At 46.8% G+C, this 13619-nt stretch overlaps 1 protein-coding gene across 3 annotated transcripts in view; it reads left to right on the forward strand.

The window, feature by feature from the left end:
- The window catches only part of SHROOM4 (shroom family member 4), a 256710-nt gene that overhangs the window by 195436 nt on the left and 47655 nt on the right, over positions 1 to 13619 (forward strand). For 2 of the 3 annotated variants that reach the window (XM_055393845.2, XM_055393847.2), the window contains exons 3-4: positions 7983 to 8117; positions 10422 to 12906. In XM_055393845.2, the coding sequence (XP_055249820.1) occupies positions 7983 to 8117; positions 10422 to 12906 (2620 nt within the window). Of the gene's footprint in view, positions 1 to 1858; positions 2277 to 7982; positions 8118 to 10421; positions 12907 to 13619 lie in introns of those variants that run through there. The other variant, XM_055393846.2, reaches the window with a different exon arrangement.

Genomic DNA, 13619 nt, shown 5'->3' on the forward strand with positions numbered 1-13619 from the left:
CATGCTTGTACCTCTAGTCAAAACTTCCTCAACCCATCTGACCACTGACAGGGCCAGGCTGCTATCACATTTGTTATTCTTTATTTCGTTAGGAAATGGGGGTCAGGGAAGCATTTTTATGGACTGGGTTACAGAGTGGAAGGAAAAAGGCACTTGGTAACCAGATTTGGGAAGGCTAAGTACTCAGGCCTGAGTAATGGGATTAGAAGCGAGTGTTTATTCTGATGCTGTTTCAGAGCAGGGGTTATTCCCTAGTGTTGTGCTATTGCTAAAGGTACTGTATTCCCTAGTGTATTGTCAGAATGTGGTTATTACACCAGAAGCATCACCATCACTCTAGAGCTTCTTAGAAAGTCAGAATCTGGAGCCTACTCTAGATCTACTGAATCAAAATCTGATTCAAGATGGCCAGGTGATTAGTCTGGCCACTGAAGTTTGAGAAGTGCTACTCTAGAGAGTTAGGCTTGATTTTTGAACCTTCTCTTAATTAGTCCTCTTGCATTCCTCTTCATTTGGCTTGAAGAAATTCTTTTTCTTGCCACTAGCAGTACCTTATCCATTATTATTTGGGGTCAAGGATGATATTAATAATGGGTATCATTTACTGAATGCCTTTTGTGTGCCAGCATGCATTGAAGATAAGGAAATTGAGTCTCTTTGACATGCCCAAAACCAAACAATTAGTGTGTGGAAAAGCTGAATCTCCAACCCAGATCTTCAGGCATACTAAATCCCCAAACTCCCCCCTTATAGGACTTCTAATTACCAGAGGAGGGTCTGTGGGCTTACTTGGATGGCACCTGCCTTTTGTAGGCACATGTAAACAAAAGTCCTTTCAAACTTCCCCAGGAGGTCCAAAGGGCAGAGCAGGGAAGGGGCCACCTGGCATGGTTTCCCCAGAGAGGAAGGGCCTTGGGATATTTCTTGGTCTGAGGAAGCTCACATAAACTCTCTCAGGGGCCAGAAATGGCTGAAATTGGGACCAGAGGCCAAAGGAAACTGGCCTGGAGATCCTGGAGTATTGTGAAGGGAAAAATCCCAACTCTGAATCCCCAAGAAGAATTAAATTCTGATGCTTGAGCTTGGGCTTAGGGTATGTAATAAACTTCTGTGGGGCTGCTCTGGGTCCTGGCTATGGCATAGGTCAGTGAGACATCATGTGGATCCCCAGCCTGGGGCTGGGGACTGTTACATCAGAGTGTGCCATATAGTTGGAGAGGTTGTTTGTGACAATGGGCTTTAATGTTTTATTTTGCAGAAAGGAAACAGAAGCCCAGACAGGGGGAGTAAATTGCCAGAGGTCAGAGTAAAGTCATGGCAGAGGCAGGGATGCTGATTCCAAGCAGCACTGTGTTGGAGTTGGAGTCTCTGGTGTGAAATGCAGCTTCCTCTGGGTCTGCTCAGATGCCCATAGGATGGGCAGACTCTGAAAATACAGTCCAAAATGGTTTGTGAATCTTTCTGTCTTAACAGGATATTCATTCTGGGAGATCTCTAGGTTCCTTGCCCCCAGTTATGTAAAACTAGCTATAGTGCTACTTGCTTTGCTAGACCTGGAGGCTGCTGGGCCTGATCTGGGTTTTCCTTTTCTGGGGCTCAGAGGACCTGCGGAGATGGCTGGGTGGAGTCAACCCAGTCCAGGAAGCACAGGAATTCTTTTAAGTGTATGTGTCTGGGGTATTTTTCTCTCTCACTTGCGTGTATTTAAAAAAAATTTTTTTAGACACCCACTTTATCTTTCCCAAACATCATTTCCTTGCTCCTTTCCTGAGTTCTAGCGGTGGCTGGGGGCCCAGCTTCCTTATTGGCCTCTAAGCTATGTAAGGGGGTGGGCCAGAGCTCAGAGGAGGCTGGAGTAGGGAACAGGAGGGCAGTTTGTGCTGCTGGAACTGCCTTTCATTCTTCCCTTTGCCACCAGGGTGCTGGCTACTTTCTGGAGCAGTGTCTTCACGCCTATCCAGCTCTTGACACTGGACCTTATTCCCTCGTCCCAACCAGGCTGATGGCCATACCTTGCCTTCGGTGGTACTCCTTTCTGTTCTTGGAATTGGGACCTGACTGTGCCTGAGCCCCTTGGAGAACCCTCAGGGGCTTGGGCTGATGGCCCCCTCTCTCACAAGGTTTTAAAGGAAGGCAAATGAGTCTCAGCTAAGGGAGGATCCAGCCTGCAGAAAGAAGCCCCAGGGGCTGGCTGGAGGGGTTGTTGAGGACCGTCTGAACTGGCTGGATACCTAGCCCTCTCCTAAGCTATCTCCCCATCCTGGGCAACGTCCATGGTAGGTACTACTGGTAGCCATGGCCATCATGGCTGCTACCTTTCTTCCCCCTTCTGCTTTCTTTCTTCAATATCCCTTTCTTTTTGCTTCCTAAGAAGGGAATTTTTGGGTAATGAATGGTGTGTGTGTGTGTGCTCAGTCATGTCCTACTCTGCAATCCCATGGACTATAGCCTGCCAGGCTCCTCTGTCCATTGAATTTTCCAGGCAAGAATACAGAAGTAGGTTGCCATTTCCTACTCCAGAGGATCTTCCTGACCCAGGGATCGAACCCACGTCTCCTGCATCTCCTGCTGGCAGGCAGAGTCTTTACCATTGTACCACCTGGGAAGCCCCAATGAATGATAGTGTGTTTAATAATAGTGCCTTAGGAGAAAGGGTAGGAGACTGTTGCCTGTATAGCTAGATTGGTAGTTGGCATTTTCTTTTACCTCTTTGTTTATTTCTTCTCATCCTCCTTCCCCACTGCCTAAGGAGGGAATGGTTTAAATTTTAGGATTACCGAGACTTTCCTTTTCTGACTGCTTCTTGAGGGAATGCCTAGGAGAAGGCTCAGGTATATAAGCTCTTTGAGATAGATCCCTCTTTGGGGAGGTGGGAGCATGTGGTATCCTAACAAGGGTTGGAGGACCAGAGCCTTGTTCTCAACTGCTGGTTACTAGCTGTGTGTTCTTGGCAAAGCACTTCAGCTCTCTGTGTCTCTGTTTCCGCATCCCATAAAGGGGGAATAATAATTGTGCTTACTGATAAGGTTGGAGTGAGGATTGATTGAATCTGCTAATATATGCAAAGTGCTCAGTGCCAGGTACATCTTAAGTGTCCAATAAATGGTCCCTGTTATTTTTTTTAAGTTAATAGTATATTAGACACTGTGCTGAGTGATTTCACACGTGGGGCTGCATTTAATCCAGACTTTCAATCATGAGTAAGATTTGTTGATTGTCTTCATTTTACCAGTAAAGAATTACAACTCAGAGAATGACTGTGCCCCCAGTCACACAGCTAGGATTAGAATATGAGTGTGGACTCACTCCAAATCTAGGGCTCTTTAGGAATAATAACAGACCAAGTATTAGACCCTATAGATGGTTTCCTCTCCTTTCCCAATCTAGGATTAGAAGGCTCCTGTTCTGACTGCAGTTCTTGTACTGGGGTTTTCCTCCCTGTAGCTTGTGCTTTTCTCTCAGTGTTCTCAAAGCCTCCACTTTCTTGTTTCTATCTCCTTTAAGGTTGTTTCCCACTCCTGGAGAAACCCTAGAGAGAGTAGGAGGCTTTGTAAGCTACCTTTCAAAGTATGGCAAGGGTGATGCTAGTGGAACCCTGACAGTGGATGGGCAAATCTGGGTGGAAGGACTCTTGAACTATCAAGAAGGCTAAGTCTGAGCCAACAACTCTTATTACAGTACCCTCTCCTTATTGACCATATGCTATACATCAGTATGTGTCCCAGAAGCCTTGAGAATGTTCTGCCTCATCCCCATAGTAACATAACCAGGTAAGGATTATTGTTCTTTTCTTTCTGATAATAAAACTGAAGCTCAGATGGGTTAAGTGACTTACACAGAATCACACGTCCAAAGTGGTAGAGTTAGGCTATGAACCTAGTAGATCTGACTCATTTGTCTTTGTCTTATCACCTTTGGGCTTGATATAGTTCATAGGATGAGACTAATGTACATGGAATGATGATGATCAATATCAAACATTATTTTTGATGGGCTAAATTGTGGGGACTAGATTGCTAAGGACAAGCTCCATGGAGTAGACATTACTTGAGCAGTACCTTGAAGAACAGGTGGGACTTAGAGTACCAAAATGGGAGGGGGCATTCCAGGCAGAGGGAACAGTCACAGTCAACTGAAACTCTGTTCTAGGCAGTTGACAAGCATTGTATCATTTAAACATTCAGTTCAGTTCAGTTCAGTCGCTCAGTCGTGTCCGACTCTCCGCGACCCCATGAATCACAGCACGCCAGGCCTCCCTGTCCATCACCAACTCCCGGAGTACACTCAAACTCATGTCCACAGAGTCGGTGATGCCATCCAGCCATCTCATTCTCCGTCGTCCCCTTCTCCTCCCGCCCCCAACCTTTCCCAGCATCAGAGTCTTTTCCAGTGAGTCAACTCGTCTCATGAGGTGGCCAAAGTATTGGAGTTTCAGCTTTAGCATCAGTCCCTCCAATGAACATCCAGGATTGATCTCCTTTAGAATGGACTGGTTGGATCTCCTTGCAGTATAAGGGACTCTCAAGAGTCTTCTCCAACACCACAGTTCAAAAGCATCGATTCTTCGGCGATCAGCTTTCTTCACAGTCCAACTCTCACATCCATACATGACCACGGGAAAAACCATTGCCTTGACTAGACGGACCTTGGTCGGCAAAGTAATGTCTCTGCTTTTTAATATACTATCAAGGTTGGTCATAACTTTCCTTCCAAGGAGCAAGCGTCTTTTAATTTCATGGCTGCAATCAGCATCTGCAGTGATTTTGGAGCCCAAAAAAACAAAGTCTGACACTGTTTCCACTGTTTTTCCATCTATTTCCCATGAAGTGATGGGACCAGATGCCATGATCTTTGTTTTCTGAATGTTGAGCTTCAAGCCAACTTTTTCACTCTCCTCTTTCACTTTCATCAAGAGGCTTTTGAGTTCCTCTTCACTTTCTGCCATAAGGGTAGTGTCATCTGCATATCTGAGGTTATTGATATTTCTCCCAGCAATCTTGATTCCAGCTTGTGCTTCTTCCAGCCCAGCGTTCCTCATGATGTACTCTGCATATAAGTTAAATAAGCAAGGTGACAATATACAACCTTGACGCACTCCTTTTCCTATTTGGAACCAGTCTGTTGTTCCATGACCGGTTCTAACTGTTGCTTCCTGACCTGCATACAGGTTTCTCAAGAGGCAGGTCAGGTGGTCTGGGATTCCCATCTCTTTCAGAATGTTCCACAGTTTATTGTGATCCACACAGTCAAAGGCTTTGGCATAGTCATTACAACCCTATTAATTAGGTACTATCATCACCATCTTACTGTTATGGCAGCTAGAGAAGTAAAGGCACCTGTCTAAACAACAGAGCTTGTAAGTGGTGGAGCTGGGATTTTAACCAATGTCCAATTCCAGGGCCTGTGTTAGATTCTACTAGAAAACCAAAAGCAAAGGCACAAAGCTGGTTGCAGAGTGTGATTGGAGTAGAGAGATGAGAGGTTAGGTTGGGTGGGTAAAGATAGCTTAGAAAGGGCTTTGAAAGTCAGGTCCAACCAATGAAGATTCTTGAATAGGAGAGTACCGCAATCCAATTGGTCTTTGACATATGATCTAAAAGCAGTGACTGGAGGTAAAACCAGGTGAGACTGGCTGCCAGACTAACAGTATTTTGGTCGCAAAATGTTAAAGGCCTGACTAGAACAGGAGCTGTGGGTGGCAGGTTCTGTGGAGGAGAAGTATGGTTATGTAGAATAGTCTCAGTGAAAATGGTATGGGTGTGGGAAGAGAGAGAAAGAGGCTAAGCCAAAGAGTTATTGTAAAAGAAGATTCATTAGAACTCTATAAGGGATTGGATGGTTGGAAAAAAAGTGGTATCAAGGCTGACTGCCCACATTTTAAACCCTGGACTCAGAACTTCAAAAATGCTGGATATGGAATAAGAGCCCCAAATAAGAGAGGTGCCCAGTTCTCCACTGTATCCTCAGTGCCTGGAACTGTGGTACATAGTTAGATACACATGGTACGTAGTATCTACTAGTACATAGTACTTCTATGAGATGCTTTATTATAAATAGTTGTTAATGGATGACTCCTGGGTAACAGCCACTGGAGAGATTTCTAGCAACATAGTTTTGTGTGTGAAACTCTGGGGCAGGCACATTCCCGCAAGGTCTTCTAGTGTCTTCAGCCTTCCTGCTGGCACTCTGAAATCCATAATAGAACAGTGGTTAAATATGTGGCCCTCACTTCCTCTCCTTTCCATAAATTTTCACTGCTGCAGCTGACCTGTGGCTCTGGTTCCTGACCTTTGGCAGGCATCTTCCACTGCCCTTCCTTTTATATCTCCTTCTCTGTGTCTGGCCTGTTACCACTCAATACATGTTTTCCCCAGCAAGGCCATTTTCCTTAGGACTACTTTTTCAGGCCTTAGCCCTCTAGAGCTCTGCCCTGCTGGGATTTTCTGTATTTCTTCAAGTATAAGGGGCATTCCCCCTGAATATGGATTCAGCTCTAGTCTCTCTACTGCTGCTCCTGAGAGGGAGAGAGCTGATTTATCCCACTCTATAACAAGCATGTTGAAAACCAGGGGCCTTATCTTAGTCAACTCTGCTTCCTCACTGTCTAGTATGGAACCTGCCACAGTAATTGAATGAAAAAATTAGTAAATAAACTATCATCTGTTTTTCTCTCTGTCCTCTCCTTTATTTATCATCTGTTTCTCTGTCATCTTGTTCTCTGTCATCAATTTCTCCCTATGTAGTTACCTGTACTCTTTCTCAGACTTCTCCATTTCTGTCATTTGTTTATATCTGTACCATCTTTTCCCTCTTTTCTCTGCATCTACTTGGCCCATCTGATATCTGTCTTTCTCTCCTTGTTTCTTCTCCCTTCTCACCTCTCCTCCTCTGTCCTCTCCTCTCTTCTCCCTTCCCTTCCCCTCTCCTTCCTTCCCTCTCTCTCTCTTCTCCCTGCCCTCTTACTTTTCTCCCCTCTCTTATTCTTCTCCTCCCCACTTTTTCTCCCTTTCTTTCTCCCTCTCTCCTATCAATCATCTCTTTATCCTCTGGCACTACCTGTGCCCCACACATGCTCTTCCCCACTTGCAAGGGTGGCTTCTATTCATGTGAAACATACCAGAGCACAGGGAATAGGTCCTGTAGAAGCCTGTCAGTGCAAGAGTTGTGGCTGCAGCCTCTGGCACCAGACAGGTACTGTGGTTGCATCCAGGGCCTTGGCCTCAGACCTATTTCTCTTTATTCACCCCTGCCCTGAAAGCCAGTCTTCCCTGTTAGCCTAGTACCATGCCATTTATCACGTTGTTCTATTCTCCCTGGCTGAAATGGGGGTTCCTTGTCAAACCTCTACCTACAAACTTAGCAGTCTCACCTCTGTGGCCATCTTGTCCTTTTCTCTCTCAGTGCCTTTACCAGTAAGTTCTCAGAAACAAAGCCATGCTTGATTGATCTCTGTATCCCAAGAGGTATGCACAGATGGTACACAGTACACAGACAGCAAATGCTTATCAAATTGAATGAGCCCCAAACTGGAGAATTGGCAGTCAGTTGATGTTGACTTGTTCAAGCTTCTCAATGATTTATGTATTCCTTTCTTAGAGAAAAATGGGAATATTGGCTACATTTATTTTTTCTCAGAGAAAACTTAGAGTGGGCACACTGTTCATTGAGTAACAGTACTCACATATTCCACAAATATTTATTGAGCATCTACTATGTGTCTGGCTTTGCTGTACATGCTTGGGATATACCCATGACCAAAAGAGCCCTATGACTCTAAAATTCTGTATGTCCACGATTGTCTTTGGGGTGAAGGAGATTTGAGTTCTGGGAGCTGAGGGGGTAGCTGCTAAAATTCCTACACCAGTTCCTTGCAAGATGTGCTACTTCATTTAAGGGAAAGAGGGGGTGGGGGCGGAAGCTGCCTGGGAAGTGATTTCACCTCTGGTTCCCTGAGTTGACTTCCTGTCCCTTTTTTGCTGTAGGAGAAACGCCCCTGTCAGTAGGCCGCACTCATGGCATGTGGCCAAGCTGCTGGAGGGATGCCCTGAAGCGGCCACCACCATGCATTTCCCTTCTGAAGCCTTCAGCTTGTCCTGGCATTCCGGCTGCAACACGAGGTGAGTCTGGAACCTTCCCTTCAAGACGGGATGGAGGCTAGACCACCTGGCCACTCAGGAGTGCTCTAGTCCCCGTTGGAGGCTATAGAGCCCAGAGTGCTATCCTGGAAAATGAAGGGGGTTGGGGCAGTCCAGAGGGCCTGGCTTCCAGTCGTCATCTATTGCTAACTCTCTGTGACTTTGGGACAGTCCCTTTCCTTTTAGAAAATGTTTCCTTGAAATATTTCACATGGCTTGCAAGATACCTCTCTTTCCTGTTCTTCACCTTATTTCCTTTGCAGTCTCTTTCCCTGGCTCCCCCATCATCCTAGTCTCTGTTGTTGGTGACCCCGGGACTGGGTTCTGGTCCTCTTCTCTAGCTACAGCGACTCACAGTGACCTCATCTAGTGTTTCTCATCCAACTCTGTCACACAACCAAAGCCTTCAGAATGGGGACCTCCCTGAATAACAGGGTCCACCTGCAATGAGGATCTCTCAATTTAGGGAGCTACCCAGCAAATGCAGAGAACTTTTTAAGCAAGCCCAGAGCTAGCAAAGCTGCTCACTTAAGCTGCCTTTTCCCTTCCACAGCAAGATCTTCCCTCTGAGAAGGAATTTCTGTTGATGAGGCTCAGGGAAGCTAATTGTTGAGTTTTCCCCGACTCGGTATGTTTATTTGATATTGGAAGCCACGGGCTCAGGGCAGAGGCAGGACAGTTTTGTTCTGAAAGGATATACAGAAACACATTCTGAGCTTGGCTTCTGTTTCAGTGGGGGTGTGGCTGTTTTCAGCAGGAAGGGTGGTGGGGTGGATAGCAAATCTCCCTGCCAACAAGGAATTGATGGATTCTTAGCCCAGAGGTCAAGTAAGTGGAGTGGCTAAGGGGCAAGTCGGTGAGCAGGAATTAGGAGAGGCTGACCTGGAGGATCTTGTGGGTGCCTGCCACTGATCAGCTCTGGCGTTCAAAACTGTGGCCTTTCTGAGCCACCTGCAACCTCTGGGGTTCTAGTGACAGGGAGTTACTGGCATGACTTGGCTCAGTTTGGCTTTGTGTGTGGGAAATGGTACTTAAAATTCAAGATTGTGTTTGATCCTAGTTCCATCATTGGTCTCCCCAGTTTGGCTTTGCTGTGGGGGATGAAGGCAGCCTGGGTGGGCAGGGGCCACTGTAATGTCAGTCGTCATAGTAGAGGGGATGCTGATAACAATAGTCATGAAAACAACAATCAAGAGAGGTGCTACTCTCAACCAGGCGTTGAACCCTCACTAGGCGCCTAGAGCTTCACTTTTATTATCTGATTTCACCCGCAATGCAACCCTCTGATACAGATACCACTATCATTTCCATTTAACAGACAGTGTAGCAGAAGAGCCAGGACATTAGACTCACAGAGGCCTGGGTTAAAATTCCAGCTCTGCGTCTTTAGCAGCTATATGAGCTTGTCATTTTACTTTCCCTCTCTAAGCTTCAGTTTTCTCATTTGTCAAGTGGAGATAATAGTCTCTCCCCTTCAGTTTGAAACGAGACATTAGAAAGTGTCTGGTACATCATAGGTCCTCAGTAAACAGTGAGGAATACTATTATCAAGAAAAGAACAGGGGAATGCTAAAACTGTGGCCCTGTCTGGGCCATGAACTAGAGCTGGGTAATCTTGAGAAAATTACATCCTCACAATCAATTCCCTTTGTAGGGCTTGCTTGACACCAGTGGTTCTCAAAAGTGTGGTCCCTGAACCAACAGCAGTAGCATCACCAAGAAAATTGTCAGAAGTAAAAATTCTTAGGATCCACCCAGACCTAAAACTCTGGGCGTGAGGCCTAGTCACTTGTGTTTCATTGAACCCTCTGGATTATTCTGATGCTTGCTCAAATTTGAGAACCACTGATTTACAAAATAGGCTGACTGAAATTAAATCAGCCCTTTAGGGCCCCTCTCAAATGCTAATAGTCAGTGCTTGTTTCTCCAAGCAGAGAGCAGATAGCTGGTTCCCAAGGGACAGCAACAGGCCAGAAGCAATTCTAGACTCACTTAAGGCAGAGAAACAGAGGACTACCCCTAGTGGAGTTCTCACACTGTTAGTCTTTAGATCTTGCCCTATTCTTCTTCTACATATCATCTTGTCTCCCATTTTACCACATTTCTGTGGCATCCCCAGCGTCCTTCTCTTCCGGTTTCCCTTCCTTCCTCTTTTGCCTTATCTCCCTCTCCCTTGTGGCATGGGTGCCTCTGGGTTGTCTTGCCTTCTCCCGTGGCAGGGATGGCCAAGGTGGGAAAGTAATCTGGTGACGTGGCTAACTAACCGGTGTGTCCTGTGTCTTGCAGTGACGTGTGTGTGCAGTGGTGTCCACTCTCCCGGCACTGCAGCACTGAGAAAAGCAGCTCCATTGGCAGTATGGAGAGCCTGGAGCAACCAGGCCAAGCCACCTATGAGGGCCAGCTCTTGCCCATTGACCAGAGCACATACCCCAACCAGCGTGACTCAGCCTATAGCTCCTTTTCAGCCAGCTCAAATGCCTCTGACTGTGCCCTTTCCCTCAGGCCAGAGGAGCCAGCCTCTGTGGACTGTATCATGCAAGGCCCAGGGCCAACTAAAGCCCCTAATGGTCGCCCTAATGTGGTGGAAACCTCAGGAGGTGGCTGGTGCACCAGTGGGGGTCACCTGACTCCTAGCTCCCAGATGTCATCCTGTCCTCAGGAGGTCTCCCACTCAGAGCCTGCCAAGGCTGCCAGGGGTCCCCCTCAACCTCCAGTGAGACGAGACAGTCTTCAGGCCTCCAGAGCCCAACTCTTCAATGGAGAGCAGTGCAGGGCTTCTGAGCTTATAGATTCCTTGCAACAGAAGGAGAAACCTAGCTTGGACACCATGCTATCCCCAAGGAACCCTAATAGGTTCTGCTGCCTCAGCGGGCAAGACCAAGTGACAAATGAGGGCCATCAGAACTGTGAGCTCAGCCAACCTCCTGAATCTAGCCAGAAGGGCTCTGAGCATCTACTGATGGAGGCCTCAGCCAAAGCTGTCAGAGTCCCAAAAGCATATGACAAAACTTCCAGCATAGGTTCTAGCCCACTCAACCAGGCTTCAGCAGAGCTAGCTAAGACTTCTTTTGGCAGCTCTCCACACCTCACAGGACCCACAGGGCATCGCCATAGTGCCCCTGAACAGCTGCTGGTTTCCCACTTGCAGCGTGTGCACCTCGATACTAAGGACAGCAAGGGGACAGAACTCCAAGCTGGGCAGGATGGGCAGGAGTGGACTCTATCCCCTTTGCACATGCACAGTAGCCACACAAGCAAGAAAAGCCCATATGCCCCTGCAGGAGGAACCCAGGACCAGCCGAGCAAAGAGAGAAAGACCAAGCCAGTGGATGATAGACCTCTGGGATCAGGTCATCAGAGCCCAAGCAGTTCCCCACATGGAGAGGCTGAAGGACACCATCCAGAAAGAGGTTTCCAGGATCCAAACAGAGCAAGCAGAGCTGACAGTGAACTGGTCAGCCAGCAGTCCTCTGGCTCCCTTGCTCAACAAACCAGGGACTATTCTTCAGCCTCTAAAGTAGCTGGCAGCACAGATGCAACTGAGGAAGGGGACAGTGAGCCCAAGGAATGTGGCCGGGTGGGCAGTAGGCGAAATGGAGGGTACCGGGGCCGCTCGATTCAAAACCGGCGGAAGAGCGAACGTTTTGCTACCAATCTACGCAATGAAATTCAGAGGAGGAAGGCCCAGCTTCAGAAAGGCAAGAGTCCCTTGTCACAGCTGTGTTACACCAAGGAGCCAGTGGAAGAGACCGAGGAGACCCTGGAAAGTCCTCCACTTCCTTCCTCTAACTCAGTCCTTCTATCTTCATATAAAAAACCACCAAGCCCCAGAGATAAGCTCTTCAACAAGAGCATGATACTCAGGGCTAGGTCTTCAGAGTGCCTCAGTCAAGCCCCTGAGGGTCAAGAATCTAGGATTGGCTTGGAGGGACGAGTGAGTCCTGGCCAGAGATCTGGCCAGTCCTCTTTGAGCCAGAATACCTGGTGGAAAGCATCTGACCCATCCTCGTCAGACTCTGAAAAAACAAACGTTCACCATGGAGTCTGTGGAGGTCACTGGAGATGGTCAACAGATCACAACCTGCAGCCACATGTGGCACTAGCCATGGAAGGCCCTTCCAACCCAAGTGACAAGGAATTGAAAGCGTCTACTGTCCAAGCTGGGGAGGAAGCCATCCTCTTGCCCTTTGCAGACAGAAGAAAGTTCTTTGAAGAGAGTAGCAAATCCTTATCTACATCTCATTTGCCAGGTTTAACCACTCATAACAAGACTTTTACCCAGAGACCAAAACCTATTGACCAAAACTTTCAGCCAATGAGCTCCAGCTATAGAGAATTGAGGCGCCATCCCATGGACCAATCATATCACTCCACAGACCAACCCTATCATGCCACAGACCAATCATTTCATTCCATATCGCCCCTTCAGTCAGAAACTCCCACTTATACAGAATGTTTTGCAAGCAAAGGTCTAGAACAATCCATGTGCTGTAAGCCACTACACTGTGGTGATTTTGATTACCACAGGACGTGCTCTTACTCCTGCAATGTCCAGGGAGCTGTAGTCCATGACCCTTGCATTTATTGTTCTGGGGAAATCTGTCCTGCTTTGCGAAAGAGAAATATGATTCCAAACTGCTACAATTGCCGGTGCCACCATCACCAGTGCATCCGGTGTTCAGCTTGCTGTCATAATCCCCAGCATGGTACCCTCGAGGACAGCAGCTTGAAACCTGGCAACACTTGGAAACCCAGGAAGCCGACAGTGCAGGTAAGGACTTGGTTCTTGGATGGATGAACTTCATTTTTCTCTTTCCAAGGAGAAAGCTAGGTAAATAATTTGAAATATAACAATTATAAATCCTTAAAATTATATAGTGCTGGGTCCACCAGCTGGTATCTTACTAACTTTGGGAAAGAAATCATCATTTTTAGAGGTAGAATAAAATAACTTTGCTTCACAAAACCAACAGAAGTGGGCTTTATATCCTGACTGTATAATTGGTATCAGAGTGACCTTTTACAAGTCATCCAACCACCAAGAGTTGCAGTTATGTGATTTTTTAAAGGGAAAAAGAAAAGAGTTTTTACCTCATCGAATGGTCAGTGCTAAATAAAGTCTTATTCAGTTCAGTTCAGTTCAGTCGCTCAGTCGTGTCTGACTCTTTGCAACCCCATGAATCACAGCACACCAGGCCTCCCTGTCCATCACCAACTCCCGGAGTTCACTCAAACTCATGTCTATCGAGTCTTATTACCTAATCTTTAAATTGGAGGAAAATAATGGCTGCCTTATGAATTAGTTGGGTGGATCAAATGAGTTTGTGTAACATAGAGTGCCAGGCCCAGTACCGGATACAAAACAGCATGTACAGTAAACCCCCTACATACAAATGAATTCCACTCTGAGAGTGTGTTCATAAATCTAACTAAGTTGTGATTCATGGGGTCGTGGAGAGTCGGACACGACTGAGCGACTGAACT

The sequence above is a fragment of the Moschus berezovskii genome, chromosome X (assembly GCF_049115385.1).
Source record: "Moschus berezovskii isolate FMDL1 chromosome X, NW_MosBer_1.0, whole genome shotgun sequence".
NCBI lineage: Eukaryota > Metazoa > Chordata > Mammalia > Artiodactyla > Moschidae > Moschus > Moschus berezovskii.